Source organism: Convolutriloba macropyga, chromosome 1, assembly GCF_964194025.1.
Source record: "Convolutriloba macropyga chromosome 1, txConMacr16.3, whole genome shotgun sequence".
Taxonomy (NCBI): Eukaryota; Metazoa; Xenacoelomorpha; order Acoela; family Convolutidae; genus Convolutriloba; species Convolutriloba macropyga.
Genome location: NC_134468.1, coordinates 29592673 through 29616441, shown reverse-complemented (window position 1 = coordinate 29616441; position 23769 = coordinate 29592673). Strand labels below are relative to the sequence as shown.

At 37.5% G+C, this 23769-nt stretch overlaps 1 protein-coding gene across 4 annotated transcripts in view; it reads right to left on the bottom strand.

Annotated features, from left to right (window-relative positions):
- Positions 1-1333: 1333 nt before the first annotated feature.
- Positions 1334-23769, bottom strand: part of LOC142337648 (uncharacterized) — a 422288-nt gene continuing 399852 nt past the window's right edge. For 2 of the 4 annotated variants that reach the window (XM_075387040.1, XM_075387050.1), the window contains exons 6-12: positions 18937-19051; positions 16367-16638; positions 15148-15994; positions 14728-14779; positions 14387-14419; positions 12858-13065; positions 1334-2094 (exon numbers count right to left, since the gene is read on the bottom strand). In XM_075387040.1, the coding sequence (XP_075243155.1) occupies positions 1809-2094; positions 12858-13065; positions 14387-14419; positions 14728-14779; positions 15148-15994; positions 16367-16638; positions 18937-19051 (1813 nt within the window). In that variant the 3' untranslated portion in view covers positions 1334-1808. Of the gene's footprint in view, positions 2095-12857; positions 13066-14386; positions 14420-14727; positions 14780-15147; positions 15995-16366; positions 16639-18936; positions 19052-23769 lie in introns of those variants that run through there. The other 2 variants (XM_075387058.1, XM_075387067.1) reach the window with 2 other exon arrangements.

Sequence of the window (23769 nt, the reverse complement as noted above, 5' to 3'; positions counted from 1 at the left end):
CAAAAGCACCATACTGTTATGATCAGTAATCACGTCATGAAAACAAACAATTATTTATTGATAGTTAACTGGGCACTGAACGGGATTTCTATTCCGGGCTACCGTAGAATAACAACTAATCAATATTGTACAGCTAAAGCAGATGACCTCAAAACAGATTTACCATCAAAATATGATTGATATCCAACATAAGTCATAGGTTGGATAGAGCACTGCAAAAATGAATTGGTTGCAGTTTGTTTGTTTTTAGTGTGTTTATTTAATCTCGGTCATCTGTTCTCCTACTACATAAAGCATTATTTATCTTTCGTAACCTGGCCATTCTCAAAAATATGAACTTTTTAAACAAATAAACATAAATTTTAAGGTAATGCATATGTCTTAATTGCAGCTCGAGGCTGACTGTAGAAGCACGAGAAGATATTATTTGGAAATGGAAAATTGCACACATGAAGAATTTATTGAGACATTCAGCTGCTGCACATGAAGGGTTACAAGCACTCAAGGCTCTTAATCTTATAGCACTCAAGCTATTATGGCGCACATTTTACTATTGCAAAGGAAAAGGATGCTAAGTTTTATCACTTATTAACTGGACGACCTCAGTATTCATTAATTAGATAACTAGTCAAATATGAAACTTGGCATCTTTTTCGAGAGTCAGCAATGAATAATAGCACAGAAATATTTGTAAGTTTTAAATGGTAAATTTTGGAATAAATTTTAAAATACACGGTGAATGCACACCACTGAGAAAGCACAGTTCATGTTGCGATACTACTGTTAAGACTGTGGTAAGAATCGTCCCACACACCAGACGGCAGCTTAAGGGAAGAGGGGTAAAAGGAGTGAATTGGAGTTAATTAAAAGACGGCTAGAATGCAGAAGGGGTTTCAAATGAGAAGTTTTCCTCACACCTCCTCCTCAAATTCCAGTCCAAAAAGGTGCAGAAAAAGGGAGGAGAGTGGTTGTTTGTCTAAAACACACTTAGACAGATGCACTGTTATTAATATTGCATTTTGTATTTATTATAACACATACGCACAGAGAAGTAGGTTAGGCTTGTTGCATGATTTTGTGATACATAATATAATAATAATACTACTAGAACTACTACTGACTACTACTGTTCGTTCCACTGTTCAAACTCAAACTGCTACATGGCAAATGCCAAAGCCATGCCACCATAATTTAGCATACCACCAAGTATCAGAAATAAGGCAACGCTCAGGCAGTAACTGTGTTCTTGTTACATTTAGTGGACTAAAACGCCAAACCAAGTCAAATAGCCGACTACCAAATTCAATGTCAAATCTCAATCAAAACAACTATAATCTGTGTTACTTACAACTCTCAAAGTCCACTAAAGCAACCGAACCTGAAAAAGCTTAAGCCAAAACACTTTCCTGACATACACAATCTAGAATGAGCTGATCTAAAATGAACTGATCTAAAATTCTAAAGTATCCCATTATTTAAAATTATAATGTTTTGAGACCAATAAAAGATAGTTTTTGTGAGAATGGGCCAGTCACTCAAGCAAAAACGGGACAAAAGACACAGTCTGGATAAGTCTGAGTCTGTAATAGTCAGCAAAGCATGTTTGGTTAATTGGTTCTTCCGACACGACTCGAGAGCCGTCCGATAGTTTGGTCGAGGTTCCAGTTGGTTCGCAGAAAGAGTAGTGTAGATGTATTCATTCCTTAAGATGGTGTCACTGCAAGGCATGGCTAGGGATCTTCAGTGTCAATAATCGGGGGGTTGTGAACATGCCTCGTTTTCTTGCTGTAATAGATCAGTATATCCGTTTATAGATGAGGCGGTGGTTGGGGCGGATGCTGTTGTTGTTGCTGAGAGGACTGCGGCTGCGGTGGTTGCTGGTTCTGAGCACCGGATGAGTTCTGATTCTGTTGCTGCTGATGGGGGTGTTGCTGGGCCACCGGTGGTGGCATAGGCAACTGTTGCTGCTGCAGTTGCTGTTGATGACGTTGCTCACTGGCCTGTAAGAACTCGGCGAATGCCTGCTCCTCGTCATCATTCAAAGTATGCACCCTGGGCATCATGTCTCCAGCTCCATTCATCAGATCCACGTGACTAGAAAAAGCACAACAGACAACTTGCTTGCTACTCTCGATATCCGATCATTTTATGAAGGAGTGATGTGGATAAAGAGATTGAACTGTTCAACATGCCAACCCCATGGAATATACAAATATCTATAATTTACATATTTACACCTTTAAAATGGTATATAGCAACTTCAATGGCTAGTGGTACTTCTCCTATCAAGCCTTGCAAGCCATTATGATTGCAAAACGAGCATTAATTTTGTTATATAAAAAATTTCTTCATGAGGTGGCGATTAAGATTGAAAGGAATGAATTAAGTTGACAATGATGAATGGCCATGTCCCGAAAAACAAAATGAAACATAAACCCACTAACGTCGGATGAATTGCTCTCGAAGGACCCGCGGGGGAATTTAAGTTAGAGGGGGCGAAGCTTAGAAAAAACAATAGGTGCAAAAAACTCCCACAGGGGGTCCAACCACCAACCTCCAGGCTGTAAAGCTTGAAAAAGTCAATCAAGAAGTCAAAGAATCTTCTAGAACAAAAGCGCAAACAACCAACAAACGTCCGGCGAGTTGCTTTCAAACGACCGGCGAGCGGTTGGCTCTGTCAGTATCTAACCACGGTTTAGTGAGGCTAGCTTAAGCTTGATTCGACTCTGCAACTTTTAGTTTCCTAGCCTTGTTAGTAAATAAATCAAAGAAAAAATTGATATTTTAAAAATTTGCAAAATATTGCACAATTTAAAAGAAAAGGTTCCAAATTTCGCAGTGAAAATTTTCAAAACTATTTTTCTCTTTAGAGTTATGTCAAGTAACCCATTTGCACGACTTGAAAAGCTTCGTTGGCCAGTAATGATGGTTAAACTCAGACAAGGACAAAAATATTCAACAATTTTAAAAACAATTGCAAATATTAACAAAATCATGCTAAAATTCGTGATGTTAATAGCTTCAGAACCATTTCATTGTCTCAAGAGACTATCCAGTATCCCTAATTCAAGCTTTAAATAGTTTCAATGGCTCACAAAGATCCATAAACTTGGAACAAAATAATTTTCCAAAAATTTGAAAAAAATTAAATTTAATCGAAAAAATTGCTAAAGCTGGAATCATCAAAATATTGATAACCATCTCATTAACTCTAGAAACTATGCAGCAGTTTGTTATTAAACCTTGGAGGAGGTCCCTAGAACCCGTGTGCCGGATAAAAAGATAAAAGATTCAAAAAACTTGAAAAAATTGCAAATATTTTTTTTAAAACTGCAGATAACAAAATCTTGAAAAACATTGCATTGCAAATAGAAGCTATGCAGTAACCGATAATCAAACCCTAGAGGAGGTTATATGACTCTTGAGGCTGGCGAGACCTAAAAAATGACAGAATTTTTTAAAAAGCTTGAAAAAAATTGCAAGTTGCATAAAAAACTGCTAAAATTTGTGATAAAAAAAGTTGAAAACTAATCCATGGCCAAATAACATTTTCCAGTAACTTATTAACTTTTTTAAAATTTGTGATAAAAAAGTTCAAAACTAATTCATGGCCAAATAACATTTTCCAGTAACTTATTACCAAATCCTAACGGAGATTTTCTGTTAGGCTGGAAAACCTGAATAATGACAATAAATTGCAATTGAAAATCGCAAGTTTTGTAAAAAAAAAAGCCAAAATACGTGATCTTGAAAAACATTCCATTACATTTAGAAACTATACCGTAGCCTGTTATCAAGCCCTAGAGGAGGTTCCTTGGATCTTGAGGCTGGGGAAACCTAAAAACCGACAAAAATTTTCAAAAAAACTTGAAAAAAATGCAACTTTTATTTTAAAAAAATCGCTAAATTTTGTCATATTAAAAAATGAAAGCTCTTCAATGGCAAATAAAATTTTTTCAGTAACTTATTATCAAACCCTTAAGAACATTTTCTGGCTCATGCGTCTGGAGAGACGTGAATAATGAAAAATGAATGTCAAATTGAAAAAAAGTTTTGTCAAAAAATACTAAAAGTCGTGATGTTAAAAGGTTGAAACCATTCCATTATCACGAGAAACTATGCAGTAATCTATTAAAAACCCTAGAGGAGGTTCCTTGACACTTAGGGCTGAAAGAACTCAAAAAGTGCCAAAACTTTTCAAAAAGCTTGGAAAAAATTGGTGAAAATTAGAACAAAATTGCGTGTTTTTAGCGATCGGTTGTTCGAATGTAGCCACGGGCAGAGGGGTGGGGGTGCATCGGGGGCTGATGGGGAGGGAGGGAGGCGTCAGTGGGGTGGGGGGCAACTGCGCGGTGCGGGCAATAGTGGGGGGGGGGTCAGCTGCAAAACAGTTTGAGCTGAAACAGAACTGAAAGGTTCTAACAGCACTTAATGCCTGCTGGGCACTACCTGTTTATCGCGCCCGCTTTTGAGGACGAAAAGTCAAAAGCGTCAGACGAAAAATCAGTCACGCGAAAAATCGCATAAAAAAGACCGACAGGCCTAATATAATTGCTACAAACTTTGTTTGAGAGCAATTAAAAACGGCCGAGCAAAAATTTTGCAAAAAGACACAAACGTTTACAATAAATGCTCCAAACTTCGTTTAAAAGCAAATAATAAATATGATGGTGGGGATGATTACACGTATGGAACCAAAAATTTAAAATTCAGAAAATTGGTGGATTTTTCTGTCTGGTATGGTGTATATCATTTAAAAGTACATCAACTTGTTTCCCTGAGGATCTAAGTACTTTTATTAAAGGCCAAATCTTGTAACGGTACAGCTTCGTATTAAAACCCACCCATCAGATGTATAGCAATGAAATAAAGATCAAATAGCTTCAGGAGCCAGGCAGGAAACCATATATTCGGTTAAATGGCTACTTCCTTCGAGCAACAAAAGTAGCTTTAAATGTATAAATACGTTCCCGAAATCTCGGGAAGCCCTGCTAGTGTCTCTAATCAATCTGAACAAAACAGAAGTCGACAGTTTACTTATGCAAAGTTGTAGCAAAGCCTATTCTCAACGTTACAAAAACAGTACTCATTAAAGGGCTCCAAAGAAAACACAGCTTCAAAACGAATTCGAAAAAGTTTGAACACAACCACAAAACTATGCTGATGATGGTTACTCCGTGGTGAAGAAGCCCACAAAAATAGATTTGAAAACAAAAACATACCCGGCAGATTGCCCGAAAATAGCCGCCGTTGATTCCAATAAGCATGATTGGGATTGAAAGAATAGAAGATATTGGAAAAAAAAGATTTTTGTACAAAAACATTTTTAAGTCCGATTTATTTTGATGGCATTTCGTAGCTGAACATAACGTACTTCTGATTCGTAGAGAGGCTACAGGGGCTACTATCAATACCAATGAGCATTAGAGATGGTAACTAAGACTTGTAGGAACGACGTTCAAATAGCGGGCATCTAAAATTGGGCTTTATGGGTTTATCCCGTTTTTACTTCTGACTTCAATTTTTTATACTGACTCTGTTCATTTTGAATTGCTTTGCTGAGCAACTGATGTTCAAAATCACTTTTAGCAGAATGAGAGAAGAAACTAGCCTAGAGAAGTCAAAAAGATATCACGCAAAATGTTGAAAAAGCGGCAAAATGAGGTAAAGCGAGGACAACTAGACCTAGGACGGACAATGAGCGAATTGGGAAAACCATTTCTAGAAAAAATAAGATGAAAAAAACAAAAAAAAACTGAAAATTAATGTCAAAATGCTGCTAGGGAGAACAAAAAACCACTAGTGAGATATGTAAATTTGATTCTAACAAAAAACTAGGTCCAGAATGAGCTGTGAGAAAGCGAACTTTTGTTCAAACACCGCTTTTTCACTCTACTTTAAAATTAGAGCGAAAAAAAAATTCACGCCGCAAAACCACTCGCTTTTCGCTTCATTTCTTGTTTCGGCGTGACCAAAATCACCACTCCAATTTGACTTCAAAAATCATGAAAATGTGTGAACAGATCTTAAAAAAAAGACAGCGCCCCAATACAATTCAAATTCTTTGAATTGTAAAAAATAGGAGCGCTATAATAGCCGGCTGAGAAGATGAGGGCGGCTATTAAACAGGAGGAAATATAATCAAACAGAAAACATGCTGATGACAGAATGTTCTTCAATAATTTGCACAATAGCAAAATGGCTCTTGTCCATTGAGCTTCTTCTTTTTGCGTCATGAATTAGCAAAATGTAGGTACCAGCAGACTCAGAGCAATTTTGGGAAAACTGCTCCGCGGGGCAATTTAATTGAGGGGTGTAGCTTAATTTTTTTGGGTGCAAAAACTCAGATATCTTCACCAGTCAGATATCTTCACCACTATGCTAAATCCACGCTGTTACTTAACGCTAGCAATCACTTTTATATTAGCAACAAAATTCATTTCAGAAAGAGCAATTGAAATCACTCAAAACGACGAACCGAAGCTTGAAGTCACTGGTCACTTAAGCAGTGACAAAAAAAGTCAAGCCAAAATTTTGCACGAAAAGACCAACGCGTTTACAATAATTGCTTCAAACTTCGTTCGAGAGCAATTAATAAACTAACATATACTTCGAACTGGCAACAAAAAAAGAGAATAAAATAAAGTTAAGTAAATGCTAACTAAATAAAGTCGGGCTCGATAGGTCTAACTCGTTTATTTGTAATTTCTTCTTCTTACTTTTACTTCACTCAATAAGGTTATTTGCTTAGCAATGGAATAGGTTAAGAGAAGAAGAAGGCTTCACGGAAAATGTTGCCAGAGCGAAAAAAGTGGTAGAGCAAATTAAAATTATTTACGACTAAACAAGTAAAAACGTAACCGACTAACGTCGGTTGAATTGCTCTCAAACGACTGGCGCATACTCAGAGACTAGTGAGCCGTACGTCTCTAGGAGAACTTAATAACCTCAGGGTTTCATCTGGTTATCTCGTTTTTGAGGACGAGAAGTGAAATAAATGGTCAGTCAGACGCAGAGTCGGTAATACAAAAAATAGTATTAAAAAGGCCACAGGACTATATAATTGCTAAACTTCATTTGAGAGCAATTAAACACAGCAGGTTAATATTCATGATGTCCTAAACTTCGTTATTTTCCATATATCTCTTTCCTGTTAAAAAACAATTTGTAGGCGAGTTTGAGGGGAATTCAAAAACGAAGAAGTTCGGGACTTTCAAAAACTGCAATTTTTTTTCTGCTACCTTATGGCATGACTACAGACAATTTGTCCTCCTAGCTTATAGAATGAGGACATCAGAACTGAATTGTCACTACCCAGCCTCATTCGATTCTTTTACCTCGTCTCAGATGTTAAACACTCGGCTATCATGCACTTGTCACTGAGTCTCTAACAATCGGTTTTATTTGAACAACAAAATTTCTTCCGGAGTGAGAGCAATTGAAACCACTCAAAAATCAAGAAAAAGTGCGAGAAAAAGTCACCTGAGAAGACAAAGACTATTCTAGAAGAATTGCGCAAAACGGTCGAGCGAAAAATTAGCATTAAAAAGACAAGTTTACAATAATTGATTCTCATTCGAGAGCAATTAATTACAATAACAATCCTTCTATTCATAAACTCAACTGGTTCTCCCTCAGAGCACGATACGACCAACAAAAGACTTCACTATTACAATGGGGCAGTAAAAAAGAAGTGCTACGGAAACTATTCAGAGACTTAAAAAACAACAGGATGGAAACCAAACGGCTCTATGAAAAGCATATATATGAGGTTTCATTATTGTTCTAAAAAAGACCCAAATCAATTTAAAGTAAAGTCGTTCAATGACTTGGTGGGGAGTATAGCTAGGTGCAGAGATATGGTAGTGCGGGGGTAATTGGGAGGGTTGTTTTTTGCTGCATGGGGGATAATGAGGGTACATGCATGATGGTAGGTAGCAGTAGCCGATGGGGGTGGTGGGCTAATCTGAATTGCCATAGATGAAAACTTCGTAAAAAGACCTATTAAACATGTTGTATAATACCAGCAGTTACAACTACTTTAACAAAAACGAAGCATTCTCCAATTATTGTTTAATATCCAATAACCTAAACATAACCGACTAAACGTCGGAAGAATTGATCTCGAACGTCTAGTGGGGGCTCTAATCAATTGCAGCCTGCTTCAGTCCGGGGGGGGGGGGGGGTGGGCTTAAATGGGACTAAGAAGCTCAATAGTGGGCTTCAAATAACCAGATTAGATGTTAACATATACCACTGTTAAAATTTAAAGTGAAAAATGGCACCAGTTTCGGCGCAATTTTTATTTGACTTTTAGTATTAAATTGCTGCCAATTGAGTTCAGCTGCTTGAAATTGTGATTGAGAGAGAATTTTAGAACATAACCGACTAACGTCGGGCGAATTGCTCTCAAACGACCGGTGAGCGGTCGTTTGAGAGTCTCCAAAAAGTTTGAGCTGTGAAACAGAGCTGAAAGGCTCTAAGAGCACTTAATGCCCGCTGGGCGCTACCTGTTTATCCCGTTTTTGAGGACGAAAAGTCAAAAGCGTCAGACGAAAAATCGGTCAAGCGAAAAATCGCATAAAAAAAGACCAACAGGACTAATATAATTGCTACAAACTTCGTTTGAGAGCAATTAATCACGCGAAACGCAAAAAGTCAAGGGCGTAAAAATTACTCGAGAAGTCAAAAACGTCAAGCGAAAAATTTGCATAAAAAGACACACGTTTACAATAATTGCTTTGAACTTTGTTGAAGAGCAATTTTAAAAAATCAACGTTCAAAGGAAGAAGTAAAAGTTCTGAAGTAACATGATTCAGCTACAAAGGCTGTAGAAAAGCATTATTTGTTCGAGCTGTAAGAAAACCAACAAGACCCAAATAATTTTGGTTGAGAGTAACTAATGAGAAATGCTCTTGTGGGACTGATTTACCGTACGGAGGGTCTAGATCAAGCTATCGGATCTTTCTATATCACTAATTGATTTTTTTAATCAACATAACCCACTAACGTCGGAAGAACTGCTCTCGAAGGAATAGTTGGAGCTCTAATCCATGGCGACCTGGTTCAGTCGGGAGTGAGGGTAGCGGGTAACTTTGAGGAGGTATTTGTGAAGTTCACTACGGCACTTCAAAATTTAGAGGTTACTATATATCACAAAACATTTTGTAAAAAATGACACCAATTTGGGTGCACGTTCATTTGACTTTATGTAGTGAACTACTGCCAATTGAGTAAATTACTGTCAATTGAGTGAATTACTGTCAATTGAGTGCTTAAAACTCTGAATGATAGAAATTTATATCACTCAAAACGCAAAAAAAAGGAGCGTAAAAGTCACTCGAAAAGTCAAAACGGTCAAATAAAATCCTGCATTAGGACGCGTTTCAAATATTTGCTTTCAACTTCGTTTGAGAGCAATTAATTTTTTTTTTCATTGGGCACAAATTGATTCTAGGATCATTTGGCTTTAAAAAATGAAGCCCAGAAAGAGATAGACCTTTGTGGTGGGAAATTGCAGGAAGTCAGGAGAAGTTGGTTTATTGGTCAATATAATTCTTCTCATTAGTTTGGCCATGAACCATAGTTTGACCAGAAACCAACTAAGGTCGAACGAACTGATCTCCAACAAAAGGCAGGATTCTATCCTGCTTCATCCTTCATCAGGGGATGGGGAGATAGTAGCCCGTTCATATGCCCTGAGAGCTTTCAGATTTAGATTTAGAAATGAAACAAAATTCGACGTGAAAACGTCAAACTGCTCCAAAGAGAGAAAATTCTCAAGTAATACAGACAAGCACCAATTTTGCTTTAAAAGGACAATTGGCTGCAATAATTTTTCCAAAATTTCGTTCAAGAGCAGTCAAAAACGTCTAAAAAGGTCCGGAGAACATAACACACTAACGTTGTGGGAATTATTCTCAAAATTGTAGTGAGGAGTTACTATTGTTACAAACTATTCTCAGGGAGGCAAGGAGAGAAGGTAAAAAGGGTGGGCAGTATGGGTGGGTGCAAAACAAATAATTGTGCCAAAACAGATAATTGTGCCAAAACAAATAAAGGCTGCAATAATTGTTCCAAAATTTCGTTCAAGAGCAGTCAAAAACGTCTAAAAAGGTCCGGAGAACATAACACACTAACGTTGTGGGAATTATTCTCAAAATTGTAGTGAGGAGTTACTATTGTTACAAACTATTCTCAGGGAGGCAAGGAGAGAAGGTAAAAAGGGTGGGCAGTATGGGTGGGTGCAAAACAAATAACCAATACAAACCACCCATTCTCACAATCGCTTTTATTTTATCAAACATAACCGACTAACGTCGGGCGAATTGTTCTCAAACGACCGGCGAGCGGTTGGCTTCGTCGGTACCTAGCCAATGTTTAGTGAGGATAGATTTCGCTTGATTGAAGGGGCCTGAGATTAGGGTAATAGACGATGACCTCACGCCATATAACAGCCACTGAAGAGCGGCATCAACAAAAGAATTAAGGAGAGAGAGAGAGAGAGAGAGATTAAACGTGAGCGAGAAGAAGGAAAGAAACGCCAGGCAACACAGAGAGAGCGAGAGAGAGCTAGGAAATCTTTCCATCGTCATATTCGACTCTACAACTTTTCTAAACTTGTTAGTAACTAAATCATCCAGAAAAAAACTGAAAGTGCAAAATTCCAAAGAAAAGTTTCCACATTTCGCAGTAAAGAAAATGTTCAAAAACATTTTGTCTCTGGATTTTTGTCATGTAATCCATCTTGAAGACTTAGAAAGCTTCGTTGGCCAGTAATGATCGTTAAACTCAGAAAAGGACAAAAATATTCAAAATTTTTAAACCAATCGCAAATTTTAACAAAATCTTGCTAAAACTCGTGATAATGATATCTTTAGAACACCATTCCATTGTCTCAAGAGACTATCTAGTATGCCTATTTCAAGCCTTAAACAGTTTCACTGGCCCATAAAGATCCAGACACGTGAAACAAATTTTCAAAAAAACTTTTGAAATTCAAACTTATCAAAAAATTTCTAAAACTCGGGTCATTAAAATAATGATAACCATTCCATTAAATCTAGAAACTAAGCAGCAGCTTAGTATAAAACCTCGAAGGAGGCGTCTTGGCTCTTGAGGCTGGAAAATCCTCAAAAAAGACAATTTCAAAAAAAAACATGAAGATTGCCGAAAATTTATCAAAAAAATGCTAAAACTAGTTAGAAGTTAAAATCTTTAAAAACACTCCATTGCATCTAAAAACTATACAATAACTTGCTATCAAACTGTAAGGGAGGTTCCTTGGCTCTTGAGGGTAGATCAACCTATAAAATGACAAAAATTGTCAAAAAAACTTGAAAAAATTGCAAGTTTAATAAACAAAAATCGATAAAATTGTGATAAAAAGTTGAAAACCATTCCATTACTACTAAAAACTATGCAGCCACATATTATCAAAACCTTAAGCAGATTTTCTGAACCCTGAGGCCGAAAAATCTTAAATAATGACAATAAAATGTTTAAATTAGAAAATGCTATTTTTTTCAAAAAATTGCTAAAGTTCGTGATGTTAAAATCTTGAAAAAAACTCCATTACGTCTAGAAACTATGCAGTAAACTATCATCAAACCCTAGAGGAGGCTCCTGGGCTCTTGAGGCTGGATCAACCTAAACATCGACAAAAGTTTAAAAACCTTGAAAAAATTTGCAAGTTTTTTCAAAAAATTGCAAAAATTTGCAAAGTTGAAATGTTGAAACCATTCTATTACCACTAGAAACTGTGCAGTAACCTATTATGAAGCCATAGAGTGGGTTACTCTACATCTAGGGTTGATATAAATCAAAAATTTGACAAAAGTTTTACAAAAATGACAAAAATTTTCAAAAAGCTTGAAAAAAAATTGTGAAAATTTGTATAAATTTGCGTGTTTTTAGCGACCGGTTGTTCGTCAGTAACTAGACATGGGGGGTGCTGATGGTGGCGGCAACAGTCAGGTGGGGGCGGGGCAACAGCGCGGTGGGGGGTGGGGGGCAATAGTGGGGGGGGATCAACAGTTGGGGGAGGTCTTAAACCTCTAAGAACCGCTCTTCACACAATAATTTTAAGTCTCCAAAAAAGTTTGAGCTGAAACAGAGCTTAAAGGCTCTAAGAGTACTTAATGCCCGCTGGGCGCTACCTGTTTATCCCGTTTTTGAGGACGAAAAGTCAAAAGCGTCAGACGAAAAATCGGTCAAGCGAAAAATCGCAAAAAAAAGACCGACAGGATTAATATAATTGCTACAAACTTTGTTTGAGAGCAATTAAAAACCATATTTCAGATTGAGAGTATTTGAGATCACACAAAAATGGGAGGGGGCTGCCCGGCGCCATTACGGCTTGAACGATGTGCAGGAGTGGGGATTGGGGGGCTGATGTAGGGGGCGGCGCGGGGGATCAATTTCTAAGAACCGCCCTTCACACAATAAATAAGTCTCCAAAACAGTTTCTGTGAATCGCATACTTGGAGAATAGTGAGCTTGAGCTGAAAGAAAGGCTCTAAGAGAACTTAATGCCCGCTGGGCGCTACCTGTTTATCCCGTTTTGAGGACGAAAAGTCAAATGGGTCAGACGAAAAATTGATCAAGCGAAAAATCGCATAAGACCAAAAGGACTAATACAATTGTTGCAAACTTCGTTTGAGAGCAATTAATAATTGCTACAAACTTCGTTTGAGAGCAATTAAATATACTCTCTGAAGAATACTGAAGAATATACTCTCTGAAGAAAACTCAGATGCGATATCAATATACAATTTACCTTTCACTGTCATAAAAAGAAAACGGTAACCTTATCTGAGAAAAATGGCTGCCTTGGAGCAACTGAAAATGCCACTAACTTTGCACTCTCTTCATATGCAGCCAGAGCCTCGTTCAACTCTGCCTCTAATGCGCTGTCATGAGGCAGCAGCAGAGGATTAGGCAGCCCAGTCTCACCCGCAGCATTTGGCCCCATCTCCCCCTCACCCATCCTTGTGAAGTACTCCGGAATATAGTGAGCTGCTGCTGCTGCGCCTTGTGGCTCGTACTCAGTACTCAAGTCAAACTCTAAATCAAGTTTTTTTTTGTTAAAAACAAAATCTCATTAATTTTTGAGCTGCCGGTTATACAGGCAGTTGCAACCCACACGTGCACCATGCGAAATTCTCTATCTCTTCCATTTTAATCGAAAAAATATTCTTTAATTTAACGCTGAAAAGTCAGATTAATATATCCAAGAAATATGTCAAACAGGTGTAGCCAAAATACCCAAAATTCACATAATATTTAAACCTGTAGTTAAAATTAGGAAGCCTATTTCAAATTCAATGGACACTGGAATTGAATATTTTTGCTATTTTTGAAAAGTATGTTGTCATGTAATTGTCTATGATTCCAGGTTCGAGTATTCGGAGCTAACTGCCATTAATTTATTCACCCCGAAACATTATTTATAAACTTACATCGATAACCTCTAATATGGTAAAGTATCATTGACTCTCTTTATTTTGCAAAAGGTCATTATTTCTACACGAAACAGCGGTTCCTTAGAAGCGGCGACATGACCTTTTTCCGAATGCATGATCAGTATCAAAATTAAGCTCTAAATAGAAAAAGACAAGGCAGAGTGCTTAGTAACCGCGTGAAAACATGCAATAGATCGGTTGCATAATCATAACCATCGTGTTCAATCAATCCTGAATTAATTTGGGCAAATGCAACGCGCATGGGGGGCAAATGTAGTCAAGTAAACATTAAAAGAGTGAAAAGGAGCAACGTCAGTTATCCTTCAGCCGCCCACTCACACTCCTAGTAAGGCACATTCCCCTGTATTGGGATATGCAGAGGAGGAACAACAGCTAGGTAGCAAACCTTTCCTTGGCTGGTTAAGAGGGCTGAGAGGAGAGGGCAGGAGCTACATGCTAGGCAGTGAAGAGAGAAGAGATAGTAGCAAGGAAAAGAAAGAGGAAAAGCAGAGAAGGCGAGGGGAATTACAAGCCTTGGAAGAGGCGCTCTCAAGTCAAAACAAATTAGTTTGGAGACTAGCAATCGTTTATTCCTCCAAATATAGCCCCCACTCCAAAGAAACAGTAGATAGAGATATATATGTATTTGTTCATTAGCTTGTACAGACATTGTGAGCCCTGGCGAATTGTCACCGCCGGGTAGAGTGAACAAAACTGAGACAGGAAACTTAAGGGCAAGTAATGATAAAACTTCACATGCAACGGGGAAAGCGAGAAAAGTGTTAATGGTGTGAGGGGACAATTGGTACTGCACTAGTAGTTAGTTGAAAGAACATGTTTGGAGCTGAACAAACTGCATTCGTGCATGGGCCTCCTGTATAATACCAGGTTGCAAAGCAGCAGTAGCAAACAGTCAAACCTACCTGTGTTCGACGTCGAGCCATTAGTTTTGCGCTCTGCAATTAAAATAAGGCAAAATAGCTAACTCAACTTAGGCATTCAGTTTTTAAATTATTGCAGGAAATCTTTAAAAATATAAATTGTAATAAGCGAAGTAGTTTAGTCTACAATAAGTCCAAATTTCCATCCAGGCATGATTTAGGTATTGGTATCAATGTGTAGGTACTTAGATGTAGATAATATATTCTTATGCTTATGCAAGTAGCAGTGACTTCTACAGGAAACAAAATTTTCATTCAAGTTTCAGATATAAGCTCAGGTTTTGTGTTAGGTGTTAAAAGATTGTATGGGGATGTTTGCTTACCCGCTTCATGCGCGGGAATGGCAGTTCCATCAGTGAGAAAGAACACTGGCTCCTGTAACAAACAACACCTTTTTGTCCTACTGTATCTACATAAACACTACCCAAATCATAATAACCCAAACTGTTCATCATAGATACATCGGTTCTATTAACATTTTCTATACTTACTAAGTATCACGAACTCAATAGAATGTATCAACCCACAACAGCCATTATACTGATATATAAGCTTGTTTCAAAGTTTTTACACCAACGATGGTCCGGGAAAAATTACAAAACAAGCAACTGCGCACCCCATTATAATTTCTATAAACGTAAATCAACACGTTTGAATATTGAAAACTGTTTAAAGGTTTTCGAACGTAAGCTTGCACTGTTACACTTTAGGAGCCAACAAACAAATATCGCTTTTTCATTTACCAATGGCATTTCGGCATTGATGCTAGCGATGGTGTTGACATTCTGCTGATACACGGACACACTGGTTCCTATGTTAGTGGACACTACAGACTGATTTCCACTCATTACAGCCGCCGCAGCAGCAGCAGCTGCTGCCCCTGTGATACTCGAGTACGAGGAGGTTGAAGGCAAGCCTCCCACTCCATTCATCACCCCATTTATGTGCAAAGAAGGCACTGAGTTTGAGTGTCCAGGCATCACTCCGCCACTATGATGTTGAGCTCCAATCATTCCACCACCGTTGCCTCCACCTCTTCCACTGGATTGTTGCGGACGAGGTGACTGCACATGGTGATTGGTATGTCCGTGAGAAGCCATAGCCGCAAACACTGGTTGTCCTCCATTTCGCACAACATTGTTGAATGACGATGGATTGGAAGTGCGATGATGGTGTGGCTGCTGCTGTTGATGATGTTGCCCAAGATTGTAGACTGCACCGTTCGGAAGATTAGGATTGCCATTAGCGCCGCCGCCACCACCACCACCTTCCAAGTGCTGTCGAGTAGCAGTCACCATTGAACCCTGATGGAAGTTGCCACCCCCGAATGAGGAATGGACACCAGTTGGGGTGGCGGAAGAAGATGCCTGTTGGTGTTGGATATTGTGCTGCTGATTATGATGTTGCATGTGTTGCTGCTGCTGATGATGTGCGTGATTATGCTGTCGTGGCACGTTGGGCTGTTGATTATGCGTCATGATGTGGTTGCTGTTGGCGCCAGTTGGAAGCTGACCTGATGACCTGAAGTCGTCCGTTACCCACTTACACTTCCTCAACTCCAGTACTCTTGCATACACGCTCCGGACATTCCTAAAATATACGCTCAAGTCAATAACAAAGAGTACAGCACGGAAGCTGTGGATAAACATGGTCATTGTCGTTATTTAAACAATAGATATCAAAACTCCGATTTCGAGTAAAGTTGCAAAAAGCCATTTTCAATCTACTTTCCTAATACCGCACCGCCATAATGTCTTCAAAAAAATCACAGCCATGCAAGCCATTACATGTAAAATTTCTGAGCAAAATAAGTATTGTGACTAGACTTCTGAGCTTAAATTGTAACCTTTACATCCCAATACATCCTTCAGTTCCATGCTTCAATTTAGTTGCGTCCATAATGGCTTCAATTCTTCGCTTAATAAGTTTAAAGGAGCAGTTAACAAAAGTTGTCGCACTCACTGAGATGTGTTGGTGTCCTGTTGAATTGCCTGAATATGTGTGTAAATCCTCTCCGTCTTGGCTTTCGTCGAGTTCCTGCTCTTGTTGTCCGCATCGAAGCTGTCACTCTCGTCCAGAGCAGCACCCGTGAGCTTCAAGGCTTTGCCCACTATCAGGAAAGGCTTGTCAAAAGGCGAGAGTTCGAGGATCTTGAGTAAAGCATCTTTCAACACGTCCCTCAGAAAGTCAATTCTTACCATGTTGATTGTACCAAAGCTGTCTATCTCCACGTCCTGCAACAGACCAACCAACCTCAAAACTTCACCAAAAAACGTCGCAAGAATCGACCTCAATCAATAAGTCCCGATAATCTAGCCTGCCAAGTCAAACAGCTAAAATTTATCAAAGCAACAATAACTTAGCCGAGAGACTGCCGTTATAGCTGCGAAATAGAAGCGTGCCGAGGAATGAAAATTATTGACTTTAGTTAAGTGACTTTGTATTGAGTGAGATACTATTCAGTGTTGAGTTAGATAAGTCACGTATGATCAAAATTTAATCACACAAATGACCTAAAATCGTGCGGGTTTACGCGTGGAATGAGGTGGAGAGGGAGTCAAACTCTAAAGAACCGCACTTCATATCATGAATTTATCTCAAAGAACCGCACTTCACGAATCGATACTTGTAAGGCTCTAAGAGAAGCCAACGATCTCCGGGCTTTACTTGTTTATACCGTTTTCGATGACGAAAAGTCAAATAGTCAGAGCATCATTGCTTATGATAACTTAGCTAAAATAAATTTAATCTATTTTCGAAATCAAAATTAATCAGGAAGAAAGGAAATAGATTCAAACAAAAAGGCATAAAATTCGTTATTACCAAAAACTAGACCTAAGAAACTTCTCAAATGAATTTCAGTACTTTCAGTAAAGATCGGTCATAAACAGTACTACGATAAGAAATGACGAAAACTTTAAAATTGAAAAAAAAAAAACAAGACCAGGTTAAAATCTGAAATTTTTTAAGAACTCGGAAAAGCACAGCAAATAAAACTAAAAATAATAGCAGCAACTCATCGCAGATATTTATGAGGAACGCCAAATACTAAAATCTCACGTACAGTTTTTAAAAAACAATAGGAGGGCAACTTCATATTTTTGAAAAATGAAAAAATGAAGTAGAAATAACCAAATCATTGATGTTCAGATAATTTGTTTAGCTATGTTCCAGTCTAAATTGAGTAACAAAAATTAAAAATCCGGAAACATTGAAAAATTTTGCCAAAAACACTTTTTTGTAGAGAATTAATTTAATTGAATTTCAAATACTAACGTCAAAACTAATTTGCTTTTTAATAGCACAAAATTTAAAACCATAACGTCGCACAATAAAGCTCCTCAAACCAAAATTAAAAGCAAAATTTGGACCAAAACGCATAATCGGTTTTGAATAAGCAAAATTTAGAATATAGCTGGCAGATTGTCAGAAAAAAGGCGCAATAGCTTTATAGATCCGTAGTCTCAAAAAAAGATAGAAAAAGAAACCGACCAAAAAAGAAATGTCTTTTTATTAAATGCTGAGATGGTGTATTTTGATTGAGAATCTGTACAAGTTATTGCTGCCTCCATTAGCTGCTCTCAAATAACCTTCAATTAATGTGATACACATTCACTTGACCTTATCTCTTTGAATTAGACTAAAGATACGTCAATTTCAGAGTGCGGCAATCATTTTTTGAGAGTGAGGTAAGTAGCGTGTGACCGAAAAATTAGTCACGAGAATGAGCAAAAGCTCGCTCTACTAAGAGCAAAAATTGAAGTCCGTGATTGTGACGTCATATGGTCGTAAAAAAATCTTGACGAAATAAAAAAACCAAGAGGCCAATAACCTCAACAGCTTCGCGACTATTAATAAAAATGAAAGGCTGAGAGAAGAAAAAACTGAGATGAAAGACCATGAAACTCAATATTGTGCTCTGAAAACACTTCTTTATCATTTGTCGAGGGTTAGATAATAGTGCAGCTTAATTCTAACTACAATAGCTTAAATCTAACTACAATCAAAAGAAATGAGCCAAATCGACAAAAAACGCCAAAAATGGTCAGCTATTTCCACATTCTTTCGCAAAAGTCAAACATTTGATGCAGCGCGTGAAGAACAAAAACTTTCCCAGTCCGCAAAAAGCTGCCTTCTGATCACTTTGTACTTCCGGTAAAAGAAAAGTCAAAAAAATCAATGCTCCTTTTCGAGTCGTAAAACACTCTCAGCTTATAGTTATGAAAGGACAACGTTGCGACTAATAATAGCTTCGCCACTACTAATATAATTTTTGAAACCTCAATAGCTGATCAATATAGAAACTATGAAATAATTCTTCTTTTGCTTCGAAAGACTAATTAACTTGAGTTTTCTGCGAGCAAAACTGTGATGAGATGCATTTGGAATATTAGGTGCGCACGCACATTACAGAGCCTCATTGCCAATTCTACAATTAAAAGCTGGTTTAATGCACACAAAATCATCCTAATTGGGATACACAAAACGGGATACACCAGGAGCACTTTAATAAGTTGTTTGATTAGACTCACCCCCATATTGAGATAGAGTTCGCAAATGAACAGAAGGACACCTTCTAGCTTCTGATTGTTGGCAGGCGACTGTGTCTTGATCAACTGTCCCATCCGATCCACTTCCAATCGCACACTTAAACCACACGTTGTTATGGAAAAATGAAAAGGAGAAACATCTATACTATTCGCCCTAAAGTTAAAATATTTTCTTCGGAAAAAGACGCACTCTAATAATAAAATCCAAGACAATTGTTGTTCTAGCAATCGATGTAGTATAACATAACAATGAAATTTCTGTCTTGGAGAGAAGCGGAAAAAAGCACTATATAACAAAAAAAAAACCTTCGATGAGACCCATTTGATGACAAATTGATGTTATGTTTCATTTCAATTTTTGCATTGTAGCCAAACACAAACCGCATTGAGCCATTTTCACTGCTCTAGCATTTAAAAATACTAATAAATTCCGCCTAAGTAACCATTATTATTGCTACCTGTTTATCCCGTTTTTGAGGACGAAAAGTCAGATGGGTCACACGAAAAATCGCATAAAAAAGCACACGACTATTATAATTGCTACAAAAGTTCTAACTCGAGATCTAATTACATCTACGTATATCCCACGACAGTTAATAGTGTATCCAGTAACTTGACTTAAAATCAATTCAAATTCATTTTGCCAAAAGGCGGAAAACCATCTTGAACACATCTTCAAAGTCATCTTTTAACCTCGTAGTGAAACTTTCCCCTACAAAAGGTCGTCTCGAAGCATGAATTCTCTCTTACTATTGAGTATCGAAGTTCTCGATTACCATGCGCATTAAGGCATGAGCGATATATAGCCGATCAAGCAGTAAATTGGTATTTATTTGAGCAAATTTACAAAGATGCATCCAATTGTGAATTTGAAGCAATCCTTGATGCCACCAATGAGACTAGATTCCTTAATTCAAACGGCACGCAATTCAGAATGAATTACCATTCCTCTAGCCTCATAAATTTTTCCATTATTTTTTAAACTGAAGCGGAGTCTTTTCTATTTTTCATCTGCTTTTGAGGCTTCGAACGGAATTGAATTAAAAATCATGAAAAGAGAGAACACAAGAGCAGTTTGTGTATTTTATCACTTCGCAAGTTTGCGCTCGCTCATATTGAACAAGAGAGGAGTAATGCGTTTTAGCTCTACCACCATGACGGCCAATTTTTAACAGTTCACCGTGCATATGACTATTACATGTAGCGATGGTAATACATGTAACACGCATCATTGTTTACCCTTGAATATTACACCACAGACGTCGTATATTTTGGGTACAAATTAGGATTTATTATTTGATCTGTGACTAAGCCCATCCAGCAATGGTAGCCAATTTGTTCCTTCCGTTAAATGTCAACGGCATTATGCATCAACTCACTAAAATATCGCTGTAATTTGATGCTCTAATGAATAAATAATATATACCCTAGACTAAAACATATGGCTCCAAAAGGTCGACATTAGCCCGGAAGGACGTAACCATAATGCCAATTAAGATAAGTACTTGATGAAATTCATGGTTAGTGATTGGTGTTTGATTATTGTCACATCCTCTTCTTGGCGTTATATTAACTTGACTTTTTATTGGTGTAAACTATAACAGCGAAAAATTGATATTTTGAAAGACAAATGTAGCGACCTAATTTGAACTTTAGGAGGCTCGGACAAATGTTTTCTACTCTCGTCCTCATAGATTTAAAACTAAACAAAGCTTAAGTCAGAGTTGAAATATTGAAGGGCAATTGGTCTTTCAATAACAACTCTCATGAGCACCTACACAGGTTTCATTCACTTTCAATACCTGAAAATCCGTCAAAGAAGTTGAGTCAATAAACACGAGGAGGAGGAGGAGGAGTGGGAGTTAGACCTGAGGATGGGAGGACTAAGAAAATCACTAAGGTCCTTCAAATGACGTCATTATAGGTTATCATATACCACCACAATTGAGATTTAAAATGAATAAATGACACCAATTTCGGCGCACTTTTCATTTGCTTTTTTGTAGTAAAGTGCCCTCAATTGAGTTAAGCTCCTTACAGTTCTGAAAGAGAATATTAAATCACGCAAAACGCCAAGTCAAAGGAGAAAACGTTACCAGAAAAGTAACAACAGTCAAGCAAAAACTTTAAATAGAAAAGACAAACGTTTATAATCAAGTATAGAATTGAGCACAAGTATTGGACATTTTTTGATCGCATTCTATTTGACTGTAACAAACTTCTCGTTTACTTCCGGTTGTTGTTCAAATTCCTGAAAGCTGATAGCAGAAATAGACATTTAACTGCACCCAAACCTTGCAACGTTGTTTGGAAAAAAGATTTTTGCCGGCTCTACATTGTGGAACCAGCTACCAGTTACCCTTTAGGGGTCTGTCAAATCACTCTGCCTTTAGGAAGTTATCAAAAACTCATTTAATCAAAAATGATTTCTATTTTTGATTTTCAGCTTCATTCATGCCAAGTTTGAAAATTTCTCAATCATATGAACATCTACCCAGAGCCAATTGTCTTGTGTGCAAGAGATTTACAGGCCCAGGCGTAAAAAAAAACATTTACTTAGAAACCGGTTAATAATCCCATATTTGGCGATTCGTTAGTTTTTAGAGTCACTCTGGTTGACTCAGTTACGACTTCTTGCCTTGGAGCTCCCATAACTCCTTTGTGCTCGAAGCAAGTACGACTAAAAGTCAGAAGTTTCAAAACAGTCATAATTATAATGGCTGACGCAAATAATTGTTCGCCCGAAATTGAAAACCTTTAATGTAGCCAGAAATAGTCTGTTTCTGGCTCGAAACACAGATTGAGCCACAAATAGTCTATGTAGACATGGGGTACTTTACCAAAAACGTGATTATCGCGCTGCGATTATGGGTTTGATAAGCAGGCAAGGTAAATATCACGAAGTCTTCTCCCTAGATAAGTGGTATAAACTTTTGGCGAACAAAATGGAGCATTAAAATTTTTAGACCGAAGAAGTTTAGTTATCGTAATCATTACTCCAAAAACTGTATACATCCTTCACTGTATGGCGTGCGGCCGTTAGAGAAGAGCTGCTCGAGCTTAAATTAATCACGCTCTTCTCAAACTCATTGGAAATTCAGCAACACCAGAAGTATCACATTTACCTTTTTACTGATTTCAACAGCCTAAAAAATTTGGGATTTACTGAAACAATTTCACAACATAGCCACAAAACCTTCAAAAAATCAAACTTAATTTCACACACAGTTTTGATATGTTCGAAATGAAAAATCTAAGTTTTCAGATGTAATGGAACTGACCATTGTTGCTTATAACCCCAGCTGACTTTCAATTCATGCGGGTTTCCAATACTTAAGAAGTCACTTTTTTAAGACATCCGGTGAAAAAGATCGGTTAGAGCGGAAGTTATTTCAATTGTTCTACTTTGGGATCATATATATTCTTGGAGAAGAAAAGATATTCTATTTGATCTGCTTTGGAAACTTGTCTTATGCTCGGATAGAGCGGAAGTTATTCTAATTGTTCTTTTTTGGAAACATGTCTCTGCTCGGATAGAGCGGAAATCTAGATGAGATCATGAACCCAAGCTACCTCTGTGTCCAGAAGAGGTGGAGAAACAAGACCCTCTACTACAACTTTTGAGGGAGTTAAGTTAAGTACAAGACCCAAAATTAACCACGCAAAAGAACTGAAAAATCGCGTTTGAAAAAAGTCCACCAAACGTAAAGCACGCAATTCAGTTGATGAACGAACGAAATCAGAGAAAATTGTTGATTTGAAACGTCATCAAATAATCGGGAAATAATCGAAAAAAAGATCAATAATGGCTAAGTTCTTATCACACGGCTATAAAAATTATTGATAGTTTTTTTGTTTTTCGAATATTTTTGTGAATGCAAAAACGAAACCTGAGAATAGCCCGCAAAATTTACATCAGACAGTTTCCAGCTGACTTTCAATTCGTGTTGGTTTCCAGTACTTACATTTGAGAAGTCATTTTTTGAGGAGGAAGTTAAGTTAAGTACAAGACCCAAAACTTACCACGCAAAAGAACTGAAAAATCGCGATACCAAGTCCACCAACTGTAAAGCACGCATTTCAGTTGATGAACGAAAGAAATCAGAGAAAATTTCTGATTTGAAACGTCATCAAATAATCGGGAAAACTATGAAAAAAAGATCAATACTGGCTTAAGTTTTCACTACACGGCTATAAAAATTATTAGAAGTATTCTCTAATATTTTCGTGAGTTCAAAAACGAAACCTGAGAATAGCCCGCAAGAATTACATAAGACAGTTTGCACTTAGCCGCAATGCTCACCAATTTACCACAGCTTTTCAAACAATACAAGCCCAAAAATGAAAACGTTACAATATGAACAACCGGATACATTGAAATGAACATACATTGCTTTCAAGAACTGCAAACCTCTCATAAACTTTCAACATTTAAGCGGTCTCGTCTATTACTGATCTTTTAATGTGTTAAAAGAAGTAATACAAACATAGCTGGCAGATTGCCAGAAAATAGCCGCAATAGATTTGTAGATCGGCAGTCTAAAAAACAGTAAAAAAGACAGACCAAAATAATTCGTCTTTTCATTGAAGGCTGATCTGTTATATTTTGATTAAAAATCTGAATGTTATTGCTGATCTCAATTAACCTTCATTTAGAGTGACACGCACCCATTTGACCTTATCTCTTTGAATTAAAGTAAATAAAAAAGTCAATTTCAAGTCATTTTTGAGAGTGAGGTAAGTCAAGTGTGCCCAAAAGTTTAATCACGCGCATGAACAAAAAAACTCGCTCCATTAAGAGCGAAAAATGATGTC